The sequence below is a fragment of the Ursus americanus genome, chromosome 3, assembly GCF_024610735.1.
Source record: "Ursus americanus isolate L20-20 chromosome 3, mUrsAme1.1.p, whole genome shotgun sequence".
Taxonomy (NCBI): domain Eukaryota; kingdom Metazoa; phylum Chordata; class Mammalia; order Carnivora; family Ursidae; genus Ursus; species Ursus americanus.
Genome location: NC_142129.1, coordinates 11674072 through 11699264, shown reverse-complemented (window position 1 = coordinate 11699264; position 25193 = coordinate 11674072). Strand labels below are relative to the sequence as shown.

Sequence of the window (25193 nt, the reverse complement as noted above, 5' to 3'; positions counted from 1 at the left end):
TTCCCAGACCTTAGATCACTCCATCCAGCGCCCACCCCTCACCTTTCCCCGAATGGAAGAGAAGGCGGGGCCCTTGGAGGGTGCAGGTCCGTCACTCCCCGGGGAGCACACAGGTTGGAGAGCAGCATGCTGAGCCGCTTTCCATCCTGGTCTGAGCAATATTTAGAGAGGGCCCAGTGGCTTGGGGCTGGAAGCCTCCTTGTGACTATGGAGGGGGACAGTGCTCTGGCCCTGCTGAGGGAATTCCCTGTGGGGCTGTCCCTCAGGTTCTCCTCCCAACCCCTCCCCCACACTGCTCTTACACCTGCTTCGACCCCAAGCAGATCAGATGTGGCAGTGGAGGGGGGGGGTCATGTGATGGAGAGATGGCTATAAATAGCTGGGGGTGGGCATGCTGCCCCAGACGCCTTGGGGACAGGCGAGAGAACAGGCTTAAGGAGCTGTACTGGGGGGAGGACAGGGGCAAGGCCTGGCCCAGGGTGGGAACATGGAGCCAGCTGGGTCCCTGCGGCGTGGGGGCGAACAGAGCTGGTGGGGTAGTGCTCCCCAGTACCAGTATATGCCCTTTGAACACTGCACCAGCTACGGACTGCCCTCTGAGATTGGAGCCCTTCAGCACAGGCTCCGGAGGGATGCAGGCCCCCGTGCCAACACCCGCCCCACACAGGTAAAGTGCTAAGGGGAGGGGGTGGTGGAGTCAAGGAGATAGTTGTGTGATGGCTTGGGGGAAATGAGGAATTAGGTGAAAAGAGGCAGAAGTGTTAACCTTTTAACTTAACGTACATGGTAATGTGTTCAAAATATGAAAATCCTTCAAAGGGCTGAGCTCAGCTAAGCGTGCACTTACAGAGAGACCCATGCAGTTTTTTATAACCCTGACTAACAGAACACCCGAATCCTCGGGGGGAACGGCACAGCGACACATGCTTGACTAGCTCGTGCTTACATAACGGGCATGGAGTGATTGGTGTGGGAGCCCACACCTCTGTGTGCAAGCTGTCTCTTACACCCTCACCCCTACGCAGATACCATCAGATCTCTCCCTCCTGACCCTCCGTAGAACACACACAAACACTTCTGCAGATGGCAGAAGAAAGGTACTGAGATAAGTAGAGGAAGCTAACTGAATTGCATATGAGTGTTCAGAGATACACCAGAGTCAAAATGAGCAGAAATGCAATCAAACTTTTGGGTGGTAAGAGCCTATTAAGTAGTAGGCCCCTGGGAGGGTAGAAGTGTATGTTCCCAGCAAGAGGGGATTGGGAGCTCACTGGGGGTGTCCAGGGATAACCCCCCTCAGGAGTGGGGAGTAGTGGGTTGCAGACCTCTGGAAAGGGGAAATGGGAGGGCACAAGCAAAGGAAAGCTTCTGAGGTTGCCATGGATAGACGTGGAGGTGAGGGTCAGTGAGGAAAGGTGATCGCAGAGTGTCATGGGATGGATCCTATCAGGACCGGGAAGCCAGACTTGAAAGTGTTTTAGCTAAAGATGGGTCCAGGAGTGATTAGGGGGACCTAGACGGGCGGGGAGCTGAGGGGTGTCTGCACAGGTGAAGTTAGCACTGGGAGCCAGGAGTCCATAGGATTCACGCTGCAGTCCTAGTCAGTCCCTGACATGAGGCAACCCTGGGCAATCAGTGGGGAGTGGGGACCCAAAGTCAGGGGAGGCTGGAATGGTGAGTAGAAGCGGGGGGCGGGGGGCACTTCCTAGGGAAGCTGGGGCCTGCCCTGGCCTTGGAACATTGGATAGGATGGGACAGAAAGACCCTTGTGGCCCAGGGCTCCTCTCACCCATGTTCACCAACCTACCTGGGTGGAGAGAGTGAAAACTAGTAAAAGGCACTTTCTGGTGACAGGAAACCAGGCAGACTAGCATGGAAATTTGTGTTGCAAAGGAATGGTAAAAATGTGGGAAGTAGAGGTGGCCTGAAAGCAAAGAAGAGGGGTTTAGACTTAAGTTTTTCTCTGTTTAATTTTTATTATGGAAAATTTCAAACTTAAAAATAGACCCATGTAATGAATCCTCAAGCACCCCTTACCCAGCTTCAACAGTTATCAATATTTTGTCGACGTTGTTTCAGCTCTTGTTCCCATGCGCAGCCTCCCCCCTCCACATACCAGCGTTTTTGTTCATGAATCCCAGACGCAGCATCCCCTTCAGACTTGGGTTGTCCCTCCCCTCCCCCTGCCCTGAACCAGCTGGCTCTGATTTGGCTTTTTTAGGTGTTTCCCAGCCAGGGTTTGGTTTGCAGCACCCCTCCCTTTCTCCACCTGCCTGGGGCCAGAGGCAGCCAAGATGGCAGGTGGAGGGAGGTGCCCTAAGCTGCATGGGTAGTGTCTGCTCTCTGGGGCCAGGTGGGGCAGGGAGGGACACACTGTCTCCCTCGGTCACTAACCTCATCCCAGAAGACGAAACAGCCGTGAGCCGGGCAGTTAGTGTGAGCCTGTCCAGAACTGGGGCGTAAACTGCTGCTCATATTGTGAAATGAGATCCCTCCTACCCGGGCTCTCCCAGAACCAGCAACACGGCCTGGCCTGACCCTGGTCCTGGAGGACAGAGCTAGTGCAGTGGTGGGGGGTGGGGGGCAGACTAAAAGCAGTGAGAGCCCTTGCTCCCCCTGCCCCAAGCACACGTGCTCTGCACAGCGATGCAAGCAGAGGGCTACCAGGTTGGAGGGGTGCTGCTCTGCCCTCTCCATTCTTTGTGAGCGTCCCTGCTCTGGGAAGTCCCTGACCGGGACTGGTTCCTGTGCGTGCACACGAGCACAGGGAGGTGAGGTGGATGGGCTTTCTCTGAGCTTGGCAGAGCCTCTGAGGTGCCTCAAGAAAGGCCAGACACACTAAGACGGAGAAACCAAGAGTTACCTGCTTATCTGTCCTCACGGGTCCACAGCAGGATTCCTAGGAGGGAGGCCAGTGCGGAGAAGGGGGTGGCTGGGGTAGTAGACAGACGCTGACGCACAGGAAGCTGAGCCACGCACAAAACCCCTGATTGACACTGCCGTCCAGTCTCAGCAGAGTTCCTGTGCCTCTGCTTCAGACTTTAAAAAGCTGTTTTCCCTGTGGGTTTCTGTGCTTCTGGGTTGTCTGTTCCTTTTACCTCCAGCAAAACAGACATTTCCCATTCTTTGTGTCCAGATTTATGGCCATTACAAACAGCAATTCTCAGACAAGGAGCAGGATCCAGGGGTGCCCAAGAAGACAGGCTCCAGTGAGAGCGTGGACAGCAAGGATGAGGATCACTATTCTAAATGTCAAGGTGATGGGGCCTGAGGGCTCAAGGCATCTGGAATGGAAGGAGGTGCAGGGGCTGGGAGAGGAACTGGGATGTGCCCGCCCTCCACCCTCCCCACATCCACATGGAAGTCCTCCTCCAAGCAACAAGGAAGGGCATCTCTCCCTGCTTCCTCTCACTTTGCCTTGTTCCCTACTCTCCCTCCCAACCACCCCCAGGAAGTAAGAGTTTTAGAAGGCATTCAAGTATCTCATGGGGAATTGGACTGGGGTGCCTTCAAAAGGGGCAGGGCAGCAGCTGGCAGAGAGGTGAAAAGAAGCTCAGTGAATGAGCCATAGAGCAAGACCCTGGGGCCCCCCTGCTCCTCCGCTCCAGTCCTCAGTCAGAGCCCAAAGTAGTGACTGGATAGCTGTTCTTCTTTGCCCTTCCCTCTTCCCAGGCTGTGTCCACCGCCTGGGACATGTGGTGAGAAGAAAATTAGGAGAAGACTGGATCTTTCTGGTGCTCCTGGGACTGCTTATGGCTCTGGTTAGCTGGAGCATGGATTATGTCAGTGCCAAAAGCCTTCAGGGTAGGTTTACCATGGCCCTTTACCCTCAGCCTCTCCCTGCACAGTGGCTGTTTCTCCAGTTCCTACCTAGGACAAGTTGGGTGTGTTTTGGGAGGGGGTGTTGCCCAGAGGAGATCTGACCCAGGATAAGACCAGACCTGGACCCAGATCCATTTCTTCTGCCCCTTCACCTCTACCCGCCAACCTGACAGTGCCCCTCCAATCAGGTGACCAACTCATCCCCATTTTCCCAGGACTTTTCTGATCTGAGCACTGACCACCCCGAGTCCCAGAACCCCTCAGTTCTGGTCAAACTGGCACAGCCTCTAACAATGTGCCTGCTCGAGTGGGGTTGGCAGCATTGCCGTGGACTCCACCTCCAAGTGGGAACTTGAACAGGTCACATCACCTCTCACAGCTCAGGTTCCCCCATGGGCAATGAGAACAGCACCATCTTGTGAAGTCAAAAGGGATTGCTAGGGCATGAGGACGCTCACGGCACACCAGTGTGCTGCGGCCGTGGGGGAGCAGCGATATTCCCGCCTCTCTGGGACTGAGCCCAGGCCCATGTCTCTGCAGCCTACAAGTGGACCTATTACCAGATGCAGCCCAACGTGCCTCTGCAGTACCTTGTCTGGGTCACCTTCCCGCTAACTCTCATCCTCTTCAGCGCCCTCTTCTGCCACCTCATCTCTCCCCAGGCTGTAGGTGAGAACGGCCCCACATCCTCCCCGTGTCATGTCATCAGCACAATCTTATTGGCCTGCAGCCCTTTCCAGTCCACTTCCTCCCTCGCCCAACCCTACTGACAGCCCTTTCCTCTGCTCTGCCATCTTCCCCCACCACCGCCTCTTCCCCGACTCACCCCCATGGCCATGGCCATTGTCTGGATGTTCATCTCCCTTTGAACCTCTAGCTGGAAGCTGCACATAATCATTCTTTGACCCTCCTAGGCTCTGGGATCCCTGAAATGAAGACAATACTCCGTGGGGTGATCCTGAAAGAGTATCTCACCCTCAAGGCCTTTGTGGCCAAGGTTGTGGCCTTGACTGCAGGGCTGGGCAGTGGCATTCCTGTAGGGAAGGAGGTAGGTCCACCAATACTCCAGCAGAGGGCAGCACTGAGCCCAGAGGGCGGTCTCCGAGCAGACGTGGGCCCTGGCACGGGGAGAGCCAGTGCCAAGGGGCACTAGGGAGGGGAAATCAATACTCAGGAAGGTCCTAGTTCTGAGGCAGAATGACGGACACATCCGAGCTTGTAGGAACTTAGAGCAGAGTCTTCCAGCCTGGGCACTGTAGACCTTTTGGGCTGGATAATTCTTGGTTCCGAGGGGCTGCCCTGGGCATTGTAGGAGGTTTAGTGGGACCCCTGGCCTCTATTCCCTAGATGCCAGTAGTGCCCCCTGGTTTTGGCAATCAGAATATCTCCAGACACTGGCAAATGTCGCCAGGGTGGGGGGTGTAGAGAATCTCCCCCAGTTGAAGACCACTGCCTTGGAGACACTCTGGACCAATTTCCTTGTTTTAATATGCGGAAGCTGAGACCCCGAAAGACACTGCTTTTTCCAAGGTTCCGCTCCTGTGCATTCTTGTCCTGCTACAATCGGGAATCCACACGGCAGTCAGATTTCAAAATGCAATCAGTACTGGCTGACATCTGCTTCAGAACTTCTAATGGCTTCCCAGTCTTCTTAAAATCCCAACTTCTTACTGGGGCCCAGGAGACCTGTGCTGACCTGGCTTCTTCTGCCTGGTCTCTGGTCCTCCCAAGCTGCCCCTAGCTCACTGTGTTTGGGTGACAAGCTCTTTCTATCCCTCAATCACACAAGCTGTTCCAGTCCCAGGGCTCCTGCCCTTGCTGTCCCCTCTTCCTTCTGACACACACGTGGCTCACAACCTCATTTCAGTGGAGACACTACTCAATCTTGACAGCCGAGCACCTTCTCTAGTCCCCCATCGCACCCTCGTCTGTCCTGCCTCCTCCTCCCCTCACCTGCCCTCATCTTCTCCCCCCAGAGCATCCCTGAAATGCTGGTCCAGCCCCTCCCTTCCCCTTGGGGATGCAGTTCCCGAGGGCACACCCTCTGTGTTGCTCACTGCTGTATTTTGGGCACCTAGCTCGGTGCCTGGAGCCATAAAGCTTGTCCATGGAATGCCACACAGTCCCCCATCTGGACCCCCGGCCCCTGATCCATCCCCTGCTTCTCTCTCCCAGGGCCCTTTTGTCCACATTGCCAGCATCTGTGCCGCTGTCCTCAGCAGGTTTATGTCGATATTCTGTGGCGTCTATGAGGTAAGGTTGAGAAAGTAAAACGAGGGAGGGGCTGTGTGTTCAGGGCATCGGGAGGGCTGCCTTTGCGCTGGGCTGGCCGTGATGCTGAAGGGGGGCACTGCGCTAACCCACGCTCCCTTATCCTCCACACACATCCCACCCACTTATCCCAGCCACACACTGCCACTGCTGTCCCAGGACACCCCTCCCTTCTTGATCCACGCCCCTGCTCTGGGCCTGCACCCTGGCCAGTTCCTCTTCTGCCCTCCTGCCTACCCCTGTCCCTTTGTCTTCCTAGCCCCCACCGCATCCCTCGTGAGCACTGCTGCCTGCCCCAGCCCTCTACCCTCCTAGTCCTGCGTGCTTCTCTGTTGCAGACCGTGTCTGGGCAGCTTGATCTCCTGGTGTCGGCCTGCGCGGTGGGCGTGGGATGCTGCTTTGCAGCCCCTATCGGAGGCAAGTCCCACTTCCTCCCTACCCCTGTTGCCCAAGCATGGCTTGGAAGGGGGTTGGAATGACTGCCTAAGCTTTGGGGTGGAGAGGGTGCTCACCAAAGGGACTGGTGGGTGAGCATTCAAGGAGTGACCCAGATCACAGCCCCTGGTTTTCAGGCGCCTATACTTTTCTACCAAAGGGCTATGTTTACCTTTGCAGCTGGTGGCTGTTTTATGCAGGCTTTATTGGTACTGTGCGTCTGAAGTCTTTTCTGTTTCTCTTGCTACTGACACTTCTTGCACGGGGCATCCCCACCTCCAGCCCCTCTCTCTGATGATCACTTATTAGCTGACCTGCCTTCCACATATTTATCTTTTATTTCATTTTCTATGTTTGGCCTTGCGCTATGAGGTCACTTCCTGTTTGCCAAACTAACTGAGTTTCTCTTGGCCTGGGAATCACTGGGGGAGAGGGGACCACTCTGATTCCCTGTGACTTAAGCCTCTCCTCCTGCCTTATTCCCCACCCTTGCTTGTTCTCTGTTCCTCTCTGCTCCCCGTCCCTGCCCCTCCCATCTGCCTGTCTGTCTGTCTCTCCCCTAGTAGCAGCCATACTATTACACTGACATGCTGACGGTGGGCTGCGCGGTAGGAGTCGGCTGTTGTTTTGGGACGCCGCTTGGAGGCAAGTGATTTACCCCCTCCTACATCAGTCCGCTGCCCGGGCTTGCTCCCTAGCCAGGTTTTGTCAGCATCCCCAAGTGCGATATTACCAGTTAAAACGGAAGTATGACAAGAATAGCAAACTTTTACTGAGCATTTACTATGTGCAAGTGATGTTCTAAGCATCTTTCTACATTCACTCCTGCTAAAAGCCATATGAGACCCACGGTGCAGAGGAGAGGGAGGAGAAAAATGATTACGGAGAGGGTAAGAGACTCGAGCAAGTGGGAGAGCCAGAAATGAAAACCCAGGCAGCCTCTCTGTTCCCCTACTTGTCTTGAATAAAGCCTGTTGATATTGTTGGACATGTTTACCTCCACTTACTACTACATCTTCTACCAGGGACTCTCCGCAGTTTGTTCTCCAAGGGAAAACTTCCATTTGGGCTTGCTATCAGGACACGGGGGTGTAGGTGGGCCTTACTTAGATTCACGGTCGGCTTTCACAAGGGCTTTGAATGGGAGTTAAAGCCCTGTAGCTCCCTGATGGCAACTTAAACCTGAGGTTAGCTCTTTCTGCACGTGGAAGGCCAAGGGTGGTTTTCAGACTGTTACCTTTGTCCTGGAACACTAACAAATGTTGTCCAGACAGAGAAAGCTGTTGTACCTATTTATTTACACCCCAGTGTGAGCTGTAATGAGATTAACACAGAGGGATTACATGGATCATTCATTGGATTCATCAGTGATAAAAAGGACACCACGTTGACAACTGGGGAAACAAAATTGCAGGAAAAGCCTATGCTTCTTAAACACACCTCCTGTTAGAGGTATCTTTTCAATTACGAAAATGTCATCAGTGCCTTCGCAGAGGAGTGTTCAGTGGCTTGGCTCAGGAATGACATAGGGTTAAGCATTCAGAGTGAATGGAAATGCGCCCTGCTCACTTGTTCTGCCGCGGCGTCCGCATGCACAGCTCAAGGAGATCATATCAGCTAGCATCCCGTCTGCACTTGTGGCCTCAGCTCTTGTCCTTGAAGTCACTAGTTCCCACGAGTGAGGGGTGTATTTGAATTTCTGTACGCATCAGACGTTACACGCTTACATTTATACCCACTTTCACCTTTACTTACTCTTTTCACCTTACAAATCCAGAAGATCTAAAAAACATTTTTAGACAGGTAGACTTTTTAAATTTTTGTTTTTAATCAGTCAGATTCTTTTAAAATGAAGAGAATCTGTTTTTTTGTTTTATTTTTTCCATAAAACTGGAATTTCTAGGATGAATGAGGAAGGTTTCTCTTGGTCCAGTGTAGACTATAGGAAAGATAAGAGAGTTACTGTTAAAACATGCCTCTTGATGCAAGAAAAGGTTCGGGACTGAAAAATTGAGATCCCATTTTCAGGATGTTTATATTGAGTACAAGTAATAAAGGTCCTAGCAGGTAGCTTTATTTGATTGTTTCTCTTTTTTTTAATGACCATAGAATAATCCTGAAAGAAAAACATCAGTAATAAGGTAATTTATTCGCTATATGGCCAACTCTTAATTCCTCACACTAATGAAAGAAATCTGCTTCAACATTCTGCTAAAACAACAAACATCCTTTTGCTTCCCTCATCTGTCGTCTGGGTGCTGTGCGGGATCTCAGGTGCTCACAGCTGAAAGGGTGGCCGGGCAGACGAACTGAGCCTCACAGCCCCCGCAGAGAAGTGTCTCCAGGGCATTTTGAGCAAAGCGCAAGGAAGAGTGAGGACAGGGTACTCTGGACAGAAGAAACGGCATCATGTAGTCACGATCTGGGTGCTCTAGGCTCGAATCACAGTAGATGAGGGAATTGCTGGAGGATGCAGGGGAACTGGAATGAGTCTGCATGTGAAATGGGGCTGTGTCATGAAGGTCCTCAGCGGCCACGCACAAGAATGTAGATTCTGTTCTCCAGGCTAGACTTTGTCCAAATGTGTTTTACAGAACATAGTTCTCCACAGTGTTAATCGATGTAACATGTGAAAAGGGTCCCAATGTCAGTTAAGTTGGAAAATACTATGTTAAACAGATAGGTTTTTTTTTAAACTGGAAAAGTTATCAGAATGTTGGATATGCTGGCAGGCATCATGACTATGCAAATTGTGGCTCAAATTTGGCATTTCCCACGGAATTCTTTTTGCAAGGAACTTCTCATGAGACTCATAGTATCTCACAGGTAGACTTTGGGAAATGCTGTCCAGGGTGAAGGGGAGCCATGGAAGAATTCTGAACAAGGAAGTGACGTGACAAACTGTGCACATTTGTCCAATCCCTTTGGCAGATGTGTGTGGAATAGAACTGGCCTGTGGATTAGCAGGATTCATCCGAGATTAACAAGAAGGCTATTGTCATAGCCCTGATGCTAGATGATGAGAGATTGAACTGGATGGAGGCAGAGGAGAGAGAGAGAAGAGGATGATACGTAAAGGCGATAGGAAGTCAAATTGACGGAATCTGGACGTTGATTTTATGCGAGGTTATAAAGGATGAGCAAGAAAGAGCAATTTGGGCCAGCTCCTAAAGTTTATTTCAAAGAAAATTGGATGGACAGCAGTACTAGTAAGCAAGATGAGGAATATAGGACGTGAAACAGGTCTGGAGGAGTTGATCAATTTTACTTTATTTTTTTAAAAACAAAGATTTGTTTACTTATTTTGGAGAAAGAGGTGGGGGAGGGGCAGAGGGAAAGAATCAGCAGGCAGACTACCTGCTGAGTACTGAGCCGGATCCCTCCACCCACGAGATCATGACCCAAGGCGAAACCAAGAGTCAAGAGTTGGACGCTTAACCAGCTGAGCCACCCAGGTGCCCCCGATTTTACTTTAGATATGTTGAGTTTTATGTTCCTGTGGCATATCCAAGTTATACCAAATAGGCGGCTGGATTGGTGAGGCTGAAGTTCAGGAACCGAGCTGAAAACATTGCTTTGCAACCCAGTAGCATGGAGGCAGCAGCTGAAGCCATGGGCATAAATGGATTTGAGAAAGTGTGTCTGTGAGTAGCAAGAGCAGGACGCCAAGGACAGGGCCCTGGCCTGGGCAGAGGCAAGGGAGCTGGAAGCAGGGAACAGAGAACATCCAGGGTGGCAGAAGAGAGCCATACTGCAGAACCTCAGAGACCAGAGAGCTTCCAAAAGCTGTTTGTGTTTGTAAGGCTTTGTTTGCTTTTAGCAGCACATTTTCTCTTTGGCTCAGACTAATATTAAAATCAGTTCTCATTCCTGAGGATACAGTGACAGACTGCTAGGGAAAGCATCCCAGAACCACCTCGCAGGAAAGAAAATCTAGCCTAGGGTTTCAAAAAATGATTGTAAAATATTCATAAGCTGGATAGCTTACACCCCAACAAATCACAACTGACTTTGGTTTTATTACTGGTCAAGAAAAAGAGAGAGACTTGCTCCACCTGCTTCCCCCCTGTGTCAAATGGTCCTTTTAGCCTGAGGATGCAGCTGTCTCACCTGATGTGATTTGAGGAGCAGAGGCAGAAGGGGTGGCTGGCAGCTCTCTCTGCCCCCAATTCCCCCATCCCTCGCTTCATTTTCTGAAATTTCACCCATTCTGTTCTCTTTTGTTCTCTTTCCCTCTCGTCCTCTCCTCTCCTGTTCATCCACAAAACAAACACTAAGCCCTGATGATGTACCAGGCATGGTATCAGGTGGTGGGTTCCATGGAATTTTCGAGCCTAGGGAGAACTCAGAGATGGAAACAAATCATGACGTCTGCAAGAGCAAGTGCTCAAATAGTCCCAAACTCTGAAACAGGAGGGTGAGAGAGGGGCCCTTTCTACGTGGCGAGGGGCACTGGGAAGGCCTTCTGGGAGAGGGTGGCATTTGAGCTGACCCCTAGGGACCCTTGGCCAAATGCTGCAGCTACTCTACAAGGGAGTAACCGTTGGGCCACCGCCCCTTTGGTGCAAGTAACTTGCTGTGACTGTTACCTGTGAAATAGAGGGGGGACATCTTGAGGGATTCGAGAAATGTGACTTGGAATACAAACGGGGAGAAAAAATGGCTCGGGTGTGAGATGCTACCTGAGGGGGAAGACAGGAGCAGGTCTTAGGCCAGTAACCGTCCGCCATGGGGAGAAAGGGGGAGTCAAACCTCATCTGGTTGATGGTCTCTCATGGGGTCAAGCCTCTTCTCCATTCATCTGATGATATGCCTCAGTTCCCTGGTTTCTCCTCATCTTTGATCAAGATGAGGCTTAGCTAGGTCATTTTGTTAATTTTTACTTTGCATCTAATCAAAGTCCACTCCTTATTCTTAATACGTTCAGAGGTTCCTTTCTTTGCCATCTCTTACATCTTACTTTTATGCCCCCCTTCGCGTTCCTTGCTCTGTCCCTACCCATGCTTGCTATTGGTCTATGTACCTACCTCCTCATTTTCCACTCCACCACCTGCTCTCGGAAACAGTACTATTTAGGGCTTTCGATTAGCTTGCTTTCTATCTCACTGACCTTTCTTATGCAAAATTGTTCTTCAACTTCTAGCCTCTTGGTTTTTCCCCTTGTTTTGGTTCTTTTAAGTCAGGTTTTTAATATTAATTTTTTAAAACTCTGGGTGAATCCTCTGCTTCCTTTTCTTGGAATATTGAGTATTGTCAGCTCTTATGAAGCCTTTTCGTGTTCAGTTTGCTTATTTGTTCCTTATAAAGTTGCCCGAAGGTATATGGTGCAGGGGAGGAGGAAGTAGGGAGAAGAGATTGAAGTGAATGTGAAGGAGAGTCCGTATAAATCCTGAGCTCTGCTTGCCCACTCTGCTGAGCACCCACTCTGGAAATGTTCTCTCTCATAACTTCTCTGCAGACTTGTGTAACTATGGATCTCTGACAATTGTGAATCCCACCCAACTCTACTTTCTAAGGGGGAGAGAGGGCAGGACCACCTGACCTTCCTGGTTTGCTGGTCAAGGACCATGCCTCCCCCAGCCCCACCTTCCCCACCTCCCCTCCGCTCCTCTCTGTATCTTGTTGCCCCACATGCCTGGCCTACAAACAACTGCCAGCATGAGCAAGTGTATGGTCTAGGGCACGAGGTTCCAGGAGACCATTACTTCCCACCACTGCTTCCCTCTTGATTCCGGGTTCAGCAAAAGCACCTCAAGCCCGCAGGGTGGGAGTGTGGAGGAGAGCCTCTCACTTTTGTCTGCACCTGACCACCTCCACGCCCCCGCAGGAGTGCTGTTCAGCATCGAGGTCACCTCTACCTACTTTGCCGTGCGGAACTACTGGCGAGGATTCTTTGCGGCCACGTTCAGCGCCTTTGTTTTCCGCGTGCTGGCTGTGTGGAACAAGGATGCGGGTAACAGGGTAGCCAGGGTAGAGGCTGGAACTGGGGCACGAAGGGAAGCTCCTTGGGGCAGTTTAGAAAAGGAAGGGATGGCATTATTTGGGAAGTAGGCCCAAGGCCCAAGGATCTAGGGCAAAGATCTAGGTCATGGCATTAGGAGGGCAGTGTTCAAGCATGAACTGGAAACTCAGTGGAAGAGGAGCCAGCGGCCTTAGAGGAAGGAAGGCACTGACCCTCGGCTGATAACTCTGGCTTCCCCCCCGGGTTTCTGTGGCGCTCCCACCATGATGCCTGGCCTTTCCATTCAACAGTCACCATCACTGCCCTCTTCAGAACCAATTTCCGAATGGATTTCCCCTTTGACCTGCAGGAGCTCCCAGCCTTCGCCATCATCGGGTTAGTGGGGTCGGCTGCTCTGCTCGGGAATTGGTGAGCAAGGGGAGGGGGCAGCTTCGGGCTGGAAGGGGCCCCGGCTGGAAGAAAGTGGGACAGACGTGGATAAGTGTGAGTTGCTGCGGGCAGCAGGGCAGAAAGGGAGGGTGGACGCCTGGTGTTTGTTACCCGCTGCGGGCAGGTCCAGGAAGAGGGTTCCATTGCTTTATAACTTACGCCCTCAGGATTTGCTGTGGCTTCCTGGGAGCCGTATTTGTGTACCTGCATCGCCAAGTCATGCTCGGTGTCCGAAAGAACAAGGCCCTCAGCCAATTTCTGGCGAAGCAGTGAGTCACTGCCCTTCTGTGTCCTACCCTTTTCCATTCTGCTTTCTCCATGAGCCCCTCCCTTTTAATGTTTGTCAGAGACCGTCCTTGCCTTTAGGTGGCTTGCGATGAAATATGGAAGCCCAGATACTCCACATAGGAAGCGAGTGGCATGGTCTGCCCCTTGAAGGTTGCTTTTTGGTGGCAAGAACAAGAACATTCCATGTTTAAAGAGCTGAGGCTGCAGTGGGCTACTGAGGCCCAGCTCACCAGCTCAGTGTGGCATCCACTGAGGCTAACTTGGGGCGGGGGGGGCTCCAATCTGTTTCTTTTTCAGCCGCCTGCTGTATCCCGGAATAGTCACCTTCATCATCGCCTCATTCACCTTTCCGCCAGGAATGGGTCAATTCATGGCTGGAGAGGTCAGCTCCAGGGAGTCGGGGTCGGGGGGAGGGCGGTCAGGTCACTGAGCACATGACTGGGACTCAGCCAGGGCAGGGCCACAGCACAGACATCCCTCGGGCTTCTGAGCACTTTTGCCCAAGGGTAGAAGCTCTCCCCGAGAGAAGAGCAAGAGAGCCCCTTAAACAATGAGACCGGGGGAGCAGTTCTGTACAATGCGCTAGTACGGGATGTCCTTGGAGACCTGCCCCCTTTTGCTTCCTCCTCTCACAGTTGATGCCTCGTGAAGCCATCAGTACCCTGTTTGACAACAACACTTGGGTAAAGCATGTGGGTGACCCTGAAAGCCTGGGCCGGTCGGCTGTGTGGATCCACCCACAGGTCAACGTGGTCATCATCATCTTCCTCTTCTTTATCATGAAGGTACCCCTCCTTGCACTCCTGACCTCTTAGATTTCTGTTTTCAACCTGGAACCCACGGTGTGGATAGGGTAGGAGAGGGTACAACTTTATCGGGGCTTTGTCCAACTTGAAAAGATAATAGCTATGAAACCAGCCTAGGTACGTTGCTCACCTATAGAAGTGAGCCGATATCTGGGTTAATTGCTCCCTTCATGTCAACTTAGCAATGTTGCCATAATTACCATAAGCCTGCTTAAGTTCCACTTGCTAAATGATTAATACATCACAGCAGCCTAGTAAACAAGGACGAGACAGGGTTGAGCAATATAGATAACTGTGTAAATACCTGACATAAATTAACCAAATCCCCCCACATATTAATTAGGTACTTCATTCTCCTGTATCTGATTATCCATCTTTAGATGATTTGCTTATCCATTTTTTCCCCATCTACTGGATAATCTCTTTCCTAGAATTGCCAAAGAGATAAAATATTTAACTCAATTTTATCAGTGACTATAAATAATTTTTTAAGATTTTGTTTATTTATTTAGAGAGAGAGCGAGTGCGAGCTCGTGAGCTTGGGGAGGGGCAAAGGGAGAGAGAGAGAGAATCTTTTTTTTTTTTTTTTTAAGATTTTATTTATTTATTTGACAGAGATAGAGACAGCCAGAGAGAGAGGGAACACAAGCAGGGGGAGTGGGAGAGGAAGAAACAGGCTCATAGCGGAGGAGCCTGATGTGGGGCTCGATCCCGTAACGCCAGGATCACGCCCTGAGCCAAAGGCAGACACTTTAACCGATGTGCCACCCAGGCGCCCCAGAGAGAGAGAGAGAGAGAGAATCTTAAGCAAACTCCCTGCTGAGCATGGAGCCTGACCTGGGGCTAGATCCCACCACCCTGAGATCATGACCTGAGGCAAAATCAAGAGTCAGACACTTAACCGGCTGAGCCACCCAGGCGCCCCATAAGTCATTTTTATACATGTTATTATTCCCTCTTTTGGTGGTGAGGCTGTAAGGATTTTGTCACTTTCAAGCCATTTTCTCCTTATTTCAGTTAGGAGACCAAAGCTAGCCTCTTCCATGTCTGTCAGTCGAGGACCATGTCTTCATAGGCTTCTCAGTCACTGTTTTATGTAAAGACATTTTTATTTCCACCCCCAGTTGTGACATCTATTACAATTGCTGCTTTCCCTTTTTTTTCGTTTCTTTTTCAGTGATTGCAAATGGTATATCTTGCCTGAATGATCCAACATTTTCCTCTGTATATTAGGGTTCTTATTCAAAAGGCTGTCCGCACTGAACTTTCATGCTTTTGAATACCTTGCTATTCATTTATTCATAATACATTTTGTGAATCTATATTTTCCCAGGATATGAGTCACTAAGTTATATTTACATTATAATAGCTGTGGGTTCATTTATTCCATAAATATTATTACACACCTCCCGTGTGCCAAATATATAATATTGGATTGTTGAACTTTTGCAAATCTCATGCTATGGTTGAAAAAAATGTCTTTGTTTTTGGCTCCTCCTTTAATGTACTTGTCAAGGATCCTGTGATTAAAGACACCAGGTGCTTGACACACCAGGTTCCAACTCTGTGACTTATATTCTCAGGATTTGCTCCGGGTTTCTGGAAGCTGTATCTGTGCATGTTCTTTCCCATTCCACTCTGTGCGGGTTCAGTGGGTCGACAGCTTCCATATTTTGTACACCTGCTTTATTAATTAGGTCTTTTTTATGTCTTCCTTCAAAAGATTTGATATTTTTATTGTAAATAAGTTCTCGGTGCCTTGTTAGGGAATTGACTTTTGGGCTTTCAAGACAGAGTTCCTCTTCTCTAACTTATAAGTCCCAGCTTCCTGTAAGTAGCCAAGTCCAAGCTTTGATAGCATCCCAGAATTTGTTGTTCAAGGATAATGATTGTGTTTTCCTGATGTTCCTCTAGGCTGAACTATATGGTAACTTTGGGATCATACATACTTTTAAAATGTCAAGCTCTTGCAAAGTTTTGTAGAAACAAAATACTGTATATTTTTCAACATTTCTCCTATACCTCACCTCACCTCCCCAGATTCCCAAGTATATATCTGCATTTGACTTCACGGATTAAAGTGTATTCTGAGAAACCTACTTGGATTATATAGCAGGACTCAACTGTATGTCACTATTATTAATTTCTCACTGAATCACATCCTTGATAATGTTTACATCATAAGCATAACAGGGGAAGAAACTCACATATTTCCCGGGCTATATTTCAACCCCCACAATTTGCATCAGGCCTATGCCATTCCATAATATTTATAAACGTAACACCACGCGTTGCTATAAATCCATCATAATGTCCAATTATCACTGCTTCCAGCATTTTCACTTTTCTATTATTGGACACATACGCATCCATCCCTTTATTTATTCCTAAGTGTAGGTAATAGGCTACATAGACAAATTAGAATATGAAAGTGTCTAGAACTGTTTTTCCACAGTCTGCTTTGCAATTTAGCCTGTGTGGGCTTCTGGCAGTATCCATACAGGCAATAAGGTTCTGTCAGCTGTTGATGAAGGGAACTTCCGTCTTCCTCAATATCATCATGTTGTAAGTCAGCAGCTGCTACAATGGGTATGAATAAAATTACAACTTCTCAGTTTCCCTTTTTAGTAAGTCTAAAGTCATTACCTAATATCACTGATGAGCATAGCCTGAGGCTCTGTAGAATTCTCCATAGCACTCCTTCTGTGAAGGGTCTAAATAAAGTGGAATCTGTCATGATGGGTCTCTAGTTTCCCAGTTCTCTAGAACTGGGTGTTGAAATTCTCAAGAGTTATTTGTGTTCTACATTATTTACATTGCTTCTGGATCTTTCCTTTCATGTGCTAATAGCTCAAAAAGTTTGCTAAGCTCCTGTCATTCTTTGTCCTTAGGAGTTGATCACTTCAGTGCCCTCTGATCCTCATCTGTTCTAACACATATCTTGAGGGATAATCCAAAATTCATCCTCTGAAATCATACCTACCAGCCACCTATAATCTGTATTACTGGAGCTTTCAGATTAACCCAGCCTACAAAATCCCATATGGCTTTCATGTGCTTACTCCAAAGAGAAGTTACAAAATCATTCAAGGGGTCTCCAATTGTTATATGTCAGAATCATTTGCAAAGGTTAAATAAGGTGCGAGTGCCCAGAACTCCATGTCCACATAGACTGATGTGGTGTCTAGTCATCTGCAGTTTCAACAAATTCCCCAATGAGCATTTCTGTTGGGTGTTTCAGCAAATAGTAGCTCTGAGAAGCATTTTCTGTGTTGTATGGACACTATTTGACCAAGCTCTCTTCTTTCTTCCCTCCCTCCGTCCCTCCCTCCCTCCCCAGTGACCTACCTACATCCTACCTGCATTGATGAGCACCATGCCAGGGCTGAAAGCAGGCAGAGAAAACAAGACACACGGTTGCTCTATACTCAAGGCTTTCTCAGAAAGTCTATATTCTCTTCACTTGTACATCTGACTTTGCAGTTCTCAGCTGTTTTGCATGGTCATATTCTGACATGAAGAAGTATGCATTTTGCCTCATCTCGGAGCTTCTGGGATGAAGCCTTCTCAGAGCATTTGTCATGGCCTCTTGACATCAGCCCTGGCTCGAGGGAATCTTTCTAAGGTTCAGAATAGTAAGAAATGTATTTCTCATTAGCTTACAATGCACTTGGTACAGATTTTCAATTACAAATATTTCGAGCCTGGCAATTTGTTCTGATTTAGCTGCTACCATCTTTCACCACATGAGTTTGAGATCCTTTTGTAAGATTGGCTTACTTATTTTGGAAGTGATATGTAAACCTGTTTCTAAATTTACATGCTGTGTCTTATATTTTTACTTCTTTTACAGATATTTCAAAAGTTCAACCAGTACTCCCTTTTCCACTCTATTTCTCAATCATTCCACATTCTTTGCCACAGAATTTGTGTGTTGCTTTTGCTAAAATTGTCTTGGTTTCTGTTGGAATACTACTTGACAAAGTTGGCCTTCGAGATCTTTTCTATTCCATTGGCTAGCTTTCTCAATGTGCCCTTCCAGGATGCCTAGGATAGATCTGATCTTTTGAACTTCTGTTTAATATGATTTGATATAAAAAAAAAATGACTCAGGGGGCACCTGGGTAACGCGGTCATTAAGCGTCTGCCTTCGGCTCAGGGCGTGAATCATCAGGAGGAACTTTCTTATAGTGCTGTCTTTGGTGGTCTTTTAGCCTGAGTGAGTACTCCACGTTTTTTGGATCTGGAGGAAGAGTGCAGACCAGATGGCTTCTGGAAGGATTAGCTATCCCACAGTTTCTGTGACTCTTGAGGCAAGCGGGAGGGTTGGAAGTGAGGAGAGAGTGGAGTATGTATGTGTGTATTGGGCAGAGTTGAGAGGGTGTCCTGATGCCTCTTTTTACCCCAGTTCTGGATGTCCATCGTGGCCACCACTATGCCCATACCCTGCGGAGGCTTCATGCCTGTGTTTGTGCTAGGTAAGTTCTGATGGGAAGCCTGGGACCTTGCTGATAGCTGCAATCTAGGGTACTGGGAAATTAAGGAAAGGACTGGAATGCCAGGAGCTTGTATTTGGTCTTAGTACCCAAGAAGTGATTGGCTCTGAAATATAGAGGATAAGGAACTTGGATCTTTCAACACCTTCCTTCCTTTTGTCTTTCCTCTAGGAGCTGCATTTGGAAGGCTGGTAGGAGAGATCATGGCCATGCTATTCCCTGATGGTATCCTATTTGATGACATCATCTACAAGATCCTACCCGGGGGCTATGCAGTAATTGGTGAGACTCATTCCACCCTCTGGTAACCCCTAACAGCCACACTCAAACCCTCCATGACATCTTTATTCCAGACAAACTACACAATGCGGTTTTAATTTTATGCTGTCTGATTCAACTTTTATTCAAATAATCAACCCTTGGTTCTGACTCTCATTAGCTCTTATTGAATGTTTTGAGCCTTAGTTTCTTTATGTAGAAAAGGGATTATTGGGATTAAACAAGATAATAAGAATGAAAGCATCTACCTAGGATTGTGCCTGAACGTTTGGAAAGGATTTTTTCCTTCCTTCCAAAGAATCACAGAAACACCAGTGTGGGTGACTGGCTTGGATACTGCCGACCTGAAGATGTGCTAAGACTGACAGGACTTCAGAGTACATGACTAAGAACTAAGAAACACAGGCTCTGTACTCATCCCTGCCACGTGTCGCCTGGATGACTGCGGAGCAAGCTAGCTACCTTTCTGCCCCTGAGTTTTTGTTGTAAAATGACTTCTGAGATATCTTACTGCCCTAACTTTCTGAGAATCTGTGATAATCTTTTTCTCATTAAATCCACAATCCCATCCGACTGAAACCCTGTCTAACAAACACAGTGGCCAGTATAATCTTCAAAATTGTTATGCCTCTGCCCTCCTCCTCTTCCTCACCAAAACCGCATAACATCTAAGGCCATGCCTCCCTTAAATACAGAAGCATTAGGCAGCTTTCCAGTGCATATGGTGATCTTACTCCCCCATCACAGACATTTACAAAAGCCTCTTTCACCAATAAGAGTCATCTGCTCTTATTCCCCATCTTCATGTCTCTCACATATCACCCCATCCTCCTGATGGACATTTCCCAGGATACAAATCTCCTGTGACAGTTCACATTCTGAAGCATATCATGTGTACCATCTTGTAGAATTATTCCTTCCAGTTTTTCTCTTTTGTGATTTTCTTTTTTTTGAGTAGGATCTACACCCAACTTGGGGCCTGAACTCACAACCCTGAGATTAAGAGTCACATGCTCTGTAGGTTGCACCCCTCTCTTTTCTGTCTTTTTCTTGTTCTCTTTTCATGTATACCTTCTAGTGACTATTTTCATTGATGGGAAAACATAATGAAAAACAAATAAGATTCTGTTTCCAAAGAGTTAATAGAATCATAACGTTTTAGATCTACAAGGGCCTTACAACTTACTTAATGACATTCTTACCTTAGAGATGAGAGTATGGGATTCCAGAAGAATCGAGTTCTACTTAAACAGTTGAGAAATTGTAGAATCAGGGTCTGACACAGGTGTCATTGCTCCAGGTCCACAGCATGAGTCCTGGGTTTTGACTCTCTTCACTCATAAATTGTTGACATCAAAACCTGAGGTCTGATGGAAAATGCTGTCACTGGGTTTTAGAATGCTCGGTTAAGAATGATCTGAATTTTTGGGGTGCCTGCATGGCTCAGTCAGAACATGCTATTCTTGATCTCAGGGTTGTGAGTTCAAGCCCCATGTCGGATGTAGAGATTACTTTAAAAAAAAAAGAAGAAAAAAAGAATGATCCAAACTTTCAAAAGCAAGGAATAGATAGGACATCACTATCTTCATTTTACAAATGAAGATTTGGGTACGCACAATGATTTTGTAAATTGCCGAAGGACATAGAATGAGATCAAAATGATGTGCTAACAGTTTTCTAGCCCCTACTCTTGACAGATGGTTATGTCAGGAGTGTTGGCACTGACGAGGATCATGTCTCCCATCACATCCCCACATGTCCTCCATGCCACGAATGGCAGCCCTAACCCATCGGTACATTCCTGTGTCATTCCAGGGGCGGCAGCGCTGACTGGTGCAGTATCCCACACAGTCTCCACAGCTGTGATTTGCTTCGAATTAACGGGTCAGATTGCCCACATCTTACCCATGATGGTGGCTGTCATCTTGGCCAACATGGTGGCTCAGAGCCTGCAGCCCTCCCTCTATGACAGCATCATCCAGGTCAAGAAGCTACCCTACTTGCCTGACCTTGGTTGGAACCAGCTCAGGTCAGGGCACCAGCTGGAATTAGTTCAGACTTGATGGGGTGGGGGTGGGAGCTTCTGCGGTCAAGACTGAGGTTAGGATCAACATCTGGAAACACTGCTTTTTACTTATTTTTATGTTCCCATGTACTGAATGAATATTATGAGTGATGGAATGCATGGCAAAGCTCACGGGAGGAATGGGAGGGACAGCAAAGGAACAACATATGGTGGGGCTAACCCCCCATGCCTTCTCCCCCATAGCAAATTTACCATCTTTGTTGAGGACATCATGGTACGTGATGTGAAGTTTGTTTCAGCTACTTGCACGTACGGGGAATTGCAAAACCTGCTCCAGACCACCACAGTCAAGACTTTACCACTGGTTGATTCAAAAGGTTAGTGGGAAGAAAGGAAGCAGACTCCTGAGCTAGTGACCTGAACGAGGGCTGCGCAGAGGTGGAGGCGGCGCTGTAGTGTGGGCTTATCTTTAGGGACCACCCAGTCTGCCACAGGATACCCAGCCTGTGTTCCTTAGGGAACACGATCATCTTTGAGAAGGAAAAATACAGCCAGAACATGAGCACAAGAAGATAATTAAGAATCCAGTTAGAGAGGGCACCTGGGTGGCTCAGTCGGTTGAGCATCCAACTCTTGATTTCAGCTGGGGTCGTACTTTGTGGATCATAATCTCTGGATCATGAAATCAGGCCCGAAGTGGGCTCCATGCTCAGCAGGGCCTCTGCTTGGGTTTCTTTCTCTGCCTCTGCTCCTCCCCCCATTCTCTCTAAAATAAAGGAATCTTAAAAAAAAATCCCATTAGAGAACTACAACCGATGCTCATTAGTCATTGCAGCTATGTTCTCTAAAGTAGCCATGAACACTGAATTAGGGATACTATATGGAACTGTTGCCCTGGAGAAAATACAGGGTTAGGTTCCTCTGGTCACGTTTTCTTCAACCAATGAATGCATAAACTTATTTTATGTGTATCTCTCTAATTTAAAGACACCTCATTTAATATATACTATTGATTCATTAACTAGAAGTTATGGCCAGCAGGGCTACAACTCATGCCTGAACGAAGCTTACCTAGCGGCGTATTTTCTCCATAAGGCACATCACAGCCTTCCTGCTTGGGGTGGCGGAGGGTGGAGGGGGGATGTTAAACAGCAAAATCACCAACACAAAATCAACAACGATGTGAAGATGTGGCATTAAATGGACCATGAAAAGAATGCTTATTTATAATATGAGAGCTGAGACAGGAAGCAGAATGTCGCTTTTTTTTTTTCTAAAGATTTTATTTATTTATTTGACAGAGAGAGAGACAGCCAGCGAGAGAGGGAACACAAGCAGGGGGAGTGGGAGAGGAAGAAGCAGGCTCCCAGCAGAGGAGCCCGATGCGGGGCTCGATCCCAGGACCCTGGGATCAGGCCCTGAGCTAAAGGCAGATGCTTAACAACTGAGCCACCCAGGTGTCCCAGAATGTCACTTTTCTTACCTCAGCTGGGAGCGTGTGCACAGGGAGGCTGTAGTGGTTTGCTGCTCTGCGCAGGTCTGTGAATGATGGTGAAGGCATCTTGAGCGCTGATTTACAGTTTACAAATACTTGTATTTTAGCCAGGAGGCAAATTCGCAAACAGGGAGTTCATGAATAGTAAGGCTCAGCTGTAAACCTGGAGCCCCTTATGTGGCTGTCTCGGCTGCTGAGCTAAATGGTAGCTGTGCTTCAGTGCCCAACAGATGAAACAGTTCTGTATGAAGGAGTGAATGGTTTTATTTCTTTTTAATTTTTTAAAAGATTTATATATTATTCTTAGAGAGAGGCAGACGGAGAAAGAGCAGGAAGGAGGGGTAGAGGGAGAGAGAGAGAGAGAGAAATCCAGGCAGACTCCACACTGAGCCCGGAGCCTTACACAGCTCTCGACCTCACGATCGTGAGATTACAACCCGGGCTGAAACCAAGAGTCGGACACTTACCCAACTGCACCCCCCAGGCACCCCTTTTTAAAATTTGTATTTACTTACTTATTTGTTTATTTATTTATTGAATGAATGGTCTTAAAGCAGTGCTTTCATATGTCACTTCCTTCACCATCCTTTCTGTCCACTTTTGGCACTTAATCCTGCTCTGTATTATTATTATTATTTTTTTAAAGATTTTATTTATTTGACAGAGAGAGAGACAGCCAGCGAGAGAGGGAACACAAGCAGGGGAAGTGGGAGAGGAAGAAGCAGGCTCCCAGCGAAGGAGTCTGATGTGGGGCTCGATCCCAGGATTCCGGGATCATACCCTGAGCCAAAGGCAGATGCTTAACGACTGAGCCACCGAGGCGCCCCTGTATTATTATTTTTTAAAAGATTTTATTCATTTATTTGACACACAGAGAGAGCACAAGCAGGGGGAGTGGCAGGCAGAGGGAGAAGCAGACTCCCATCTGAGCAGGGAGCCCAATGCGGGGCTCAATCCCAGGACCCTGGGATCATGACCTGAGCCAAAGGCAGAGCCTTAACCAACTGAGCCACCCAGGCATCCCTATATTATTTCTTATTGGAGTTTATATCTATGTTTCACTAGATTAGGAATTCTTTGAGGGCAGAGGCTATAACTTCTATCTCCTTCAGACTGCCTCCTTCTAGGTATTTACTAGATATTAAATAAATACTTGCCTGATGTTTGAATTCATGTAATTAAGAAGAATCATGTAGGGCCATTTGGAGCCAGTAAATTTGTTAGTCCCTGATTTCAGGTAATCAGAATGTCCATATTGTTCAAGTTAGATTCATTTTAATATTTTTCCCAAATCCCAAATACTTTGTAAGTGGTCTCTAAAGCAGTGGCTTTAATTGGAGCAGGGGTACAGCCAAGGAGGTGAAGGGTTTTCATAGTAACAACGAAGACCTGATGGTAAGATTTACCTTAATAACACTGCTGCAATTTTATGGGCTTAAAACAACAAAAATGTTCATTATGGTAGCATAATTTCCATATTTGAAAGACCTTCCCAGGAAAAGTTGGCATTTTGTTTATGTGTGTGTGTGTGTGTGTGTGTGTGTGTGTGTGTATTTATATGTTTAAGTGATTAAACATCAGATATCCTTGTAGACTTCTTTCAAAGTATATTCACATCACAGTCTATATAAATGGCTTTTGAAGTTGTTGGGTTTTGTGTTTTTTTTTTTTTTTTTTTTGAGACAGAGTTGATTAGCTATTTTAATACCAAGTTCACCTATTTACAAACAACCCGTATAAGGAAGGGCTGCATCAAAATAAGTATAAATTAACACCAATTAGCATACTATCACTTGGGTCTCTAAGTGCTAAATGACTGAAATAAAAGGGATTGAGTGAGGTCAATCCTGGAAGATGTTTGAAATAAGTTTTCAGGAAGAGAGGGTAAAAGCTGGAAAAAGAAGCAGAGGTGCTCAGCTTCTGTCCCCGACCCAATCCTGTGGAGCTGGGCGGAGGAGGGAGGGGAATCGCACCGGCCCAGGCTGAGCTTGGCTCTCCCCCAGATTCAATGATCCTGCTGGGCTCTGTGGAGCGCTCAGAGCTGCAGTCCCTCCTGCAGCACCACCTGTGCCCTGAGCGGAGGCTGCGGGCAGCCCAGGACATGGCCAGGAAGCTGTCTGAGCTGCCCTTCGACGGGAAGCTTCGGCCAGCTGGCAAGGGACACCAAGACATCTCACCCGAGGGCCGGAGGGAGTCCTTTGCCTTTGTGGATGAGGATGAAGACGACGACGTCTCTGGGAAGCCTGAGGTGACCAGGCAGGGACGGGCTGGGGGAGCAGGATAGATTGGGGCAAAGGGAAAGTAGGAAGAGGGAGAGGAGATGCTGGTCACTGAAGAAGTCAAAGAGACCAGTGCACCTGGTGGCTGGGGGCTGAAGGAGATCAGGCTGCAGATGATGATACCAATGAGAATTCAAAGGGATATAGGAGTTCTGAACAGGTATGGGGGCAAATGGATGTAGCTAGAATTCCCAGGACACCAGCTGATGAAGGCAGGAAAGCACTAGGCAGCCTCTTTTCCAGGACTGAGAATTTTTATTGTTCCTTACAGCTGCCTCCTCCCCCTCCTCCTCACCCCTTTCCTACTGCCCCATTGTCCCCCGAAGAGTCCAATGGGCCCCTGCCCAGCCACAAACAGCAGCCAGAAGCCCCGGAGCCTGCAGGTGAAGATTGTCCCAGCATGCACCCTCACTCATGCCTCGTGGGTTCTCTCTGGGCTCTCCTCCACCTCAGGGCTGCTACTATGAGGAGGGATGAGGGCAGGGGTGGGCGGGAAGGGAGTCCTAATCATTGTGTCTCCATATTACTGCCCCAAGGGGTAGAGGCAAGGGCTGATTTAGGAGGGTAGAACAGGGGTATCTATGGAGATGCGGCATCTGGGAAGA

The 25193-nt window shown here is 48.2% G+C and overlaps 1 protein-coding gene across 5 annotated transcripts in view; it reads left to right on the top strand.

Annotated features, from left to right (window-relative positions):
* CLCN1 (chloride voltage-gated channel 1) overlaps positions 1 to 25193 on the top strand; it is a 51092-nt gene that overhangs the window by 2995 nt on the left and 22904 nt on the right. For 3 of the 5 annotated variants that reach the window (XM_087860753.1, XM_045792435.2, XM_087860751.1), the window contains exons 1-18: positions 9 to 667; positions 3137 to 3257; positions 3673 to 3804; positions 4363 to 4491; positions 4737 to 4870; positions 5998 to 6075; positions 7095 to 7173; positions 12356 to 12481; positions 12781 to 12865; positions 13087 to 13188; positions 13505 to 13589; positions 13843 to 13992; positions 18422 to 18491; positions 18681 to 18791; positions 20604 to 20817; positions 21058 to 21191; positions 24313 to 24557; positions 24860 to 24971. In XM_087860753.1, coding sequence (XP_087716879.1) covers positions 488 to 667; positions 3137 to 3257; positions 3673 to 3804; positions 4363 to 4491; positions 4737 to 4870; positions 5998 to 6075; positions 7095 to 7173; positions 12356 to 12481; positions 12781 to 12865; positions 13087 to 13188; positions 13505 to 13589; positions 13843 to 13992; positions 18422 to 18491; positions 18681 to 18791; positions 20604 to 20817; positions 21058 to 21191; positions 24313 to 24557; positions 24860 to 24971 — 2287 coding nt within the window. In that variant the 5' untranslated portion in view covers positions 9 to 487. Of the gene's footprint in view, positions 1 to 5; positions 668 to 3136; positions 3258 to 3672; positions 3805 to 4362; positions 4492 to 4736; positions 4871 to 5997; positions 6076 to 7094; positions 7174 to 12355; positions 12482 to 12780; positions 12866 to 13086; positions 13189 to 13504; positions 13590 to 13842; positions 13993 to 18421; positions 18492 to 18680; positions 18792 to 20603; positions 20818 to 21057; positions 21192 to 24312; positions 24558 to 24859; positions 24972 to 25193 lie in introns of those variants that run through there. The other 2 variants (XM_087860754.1, XM_087860755.1) reach the window with 2 other exon arrangements.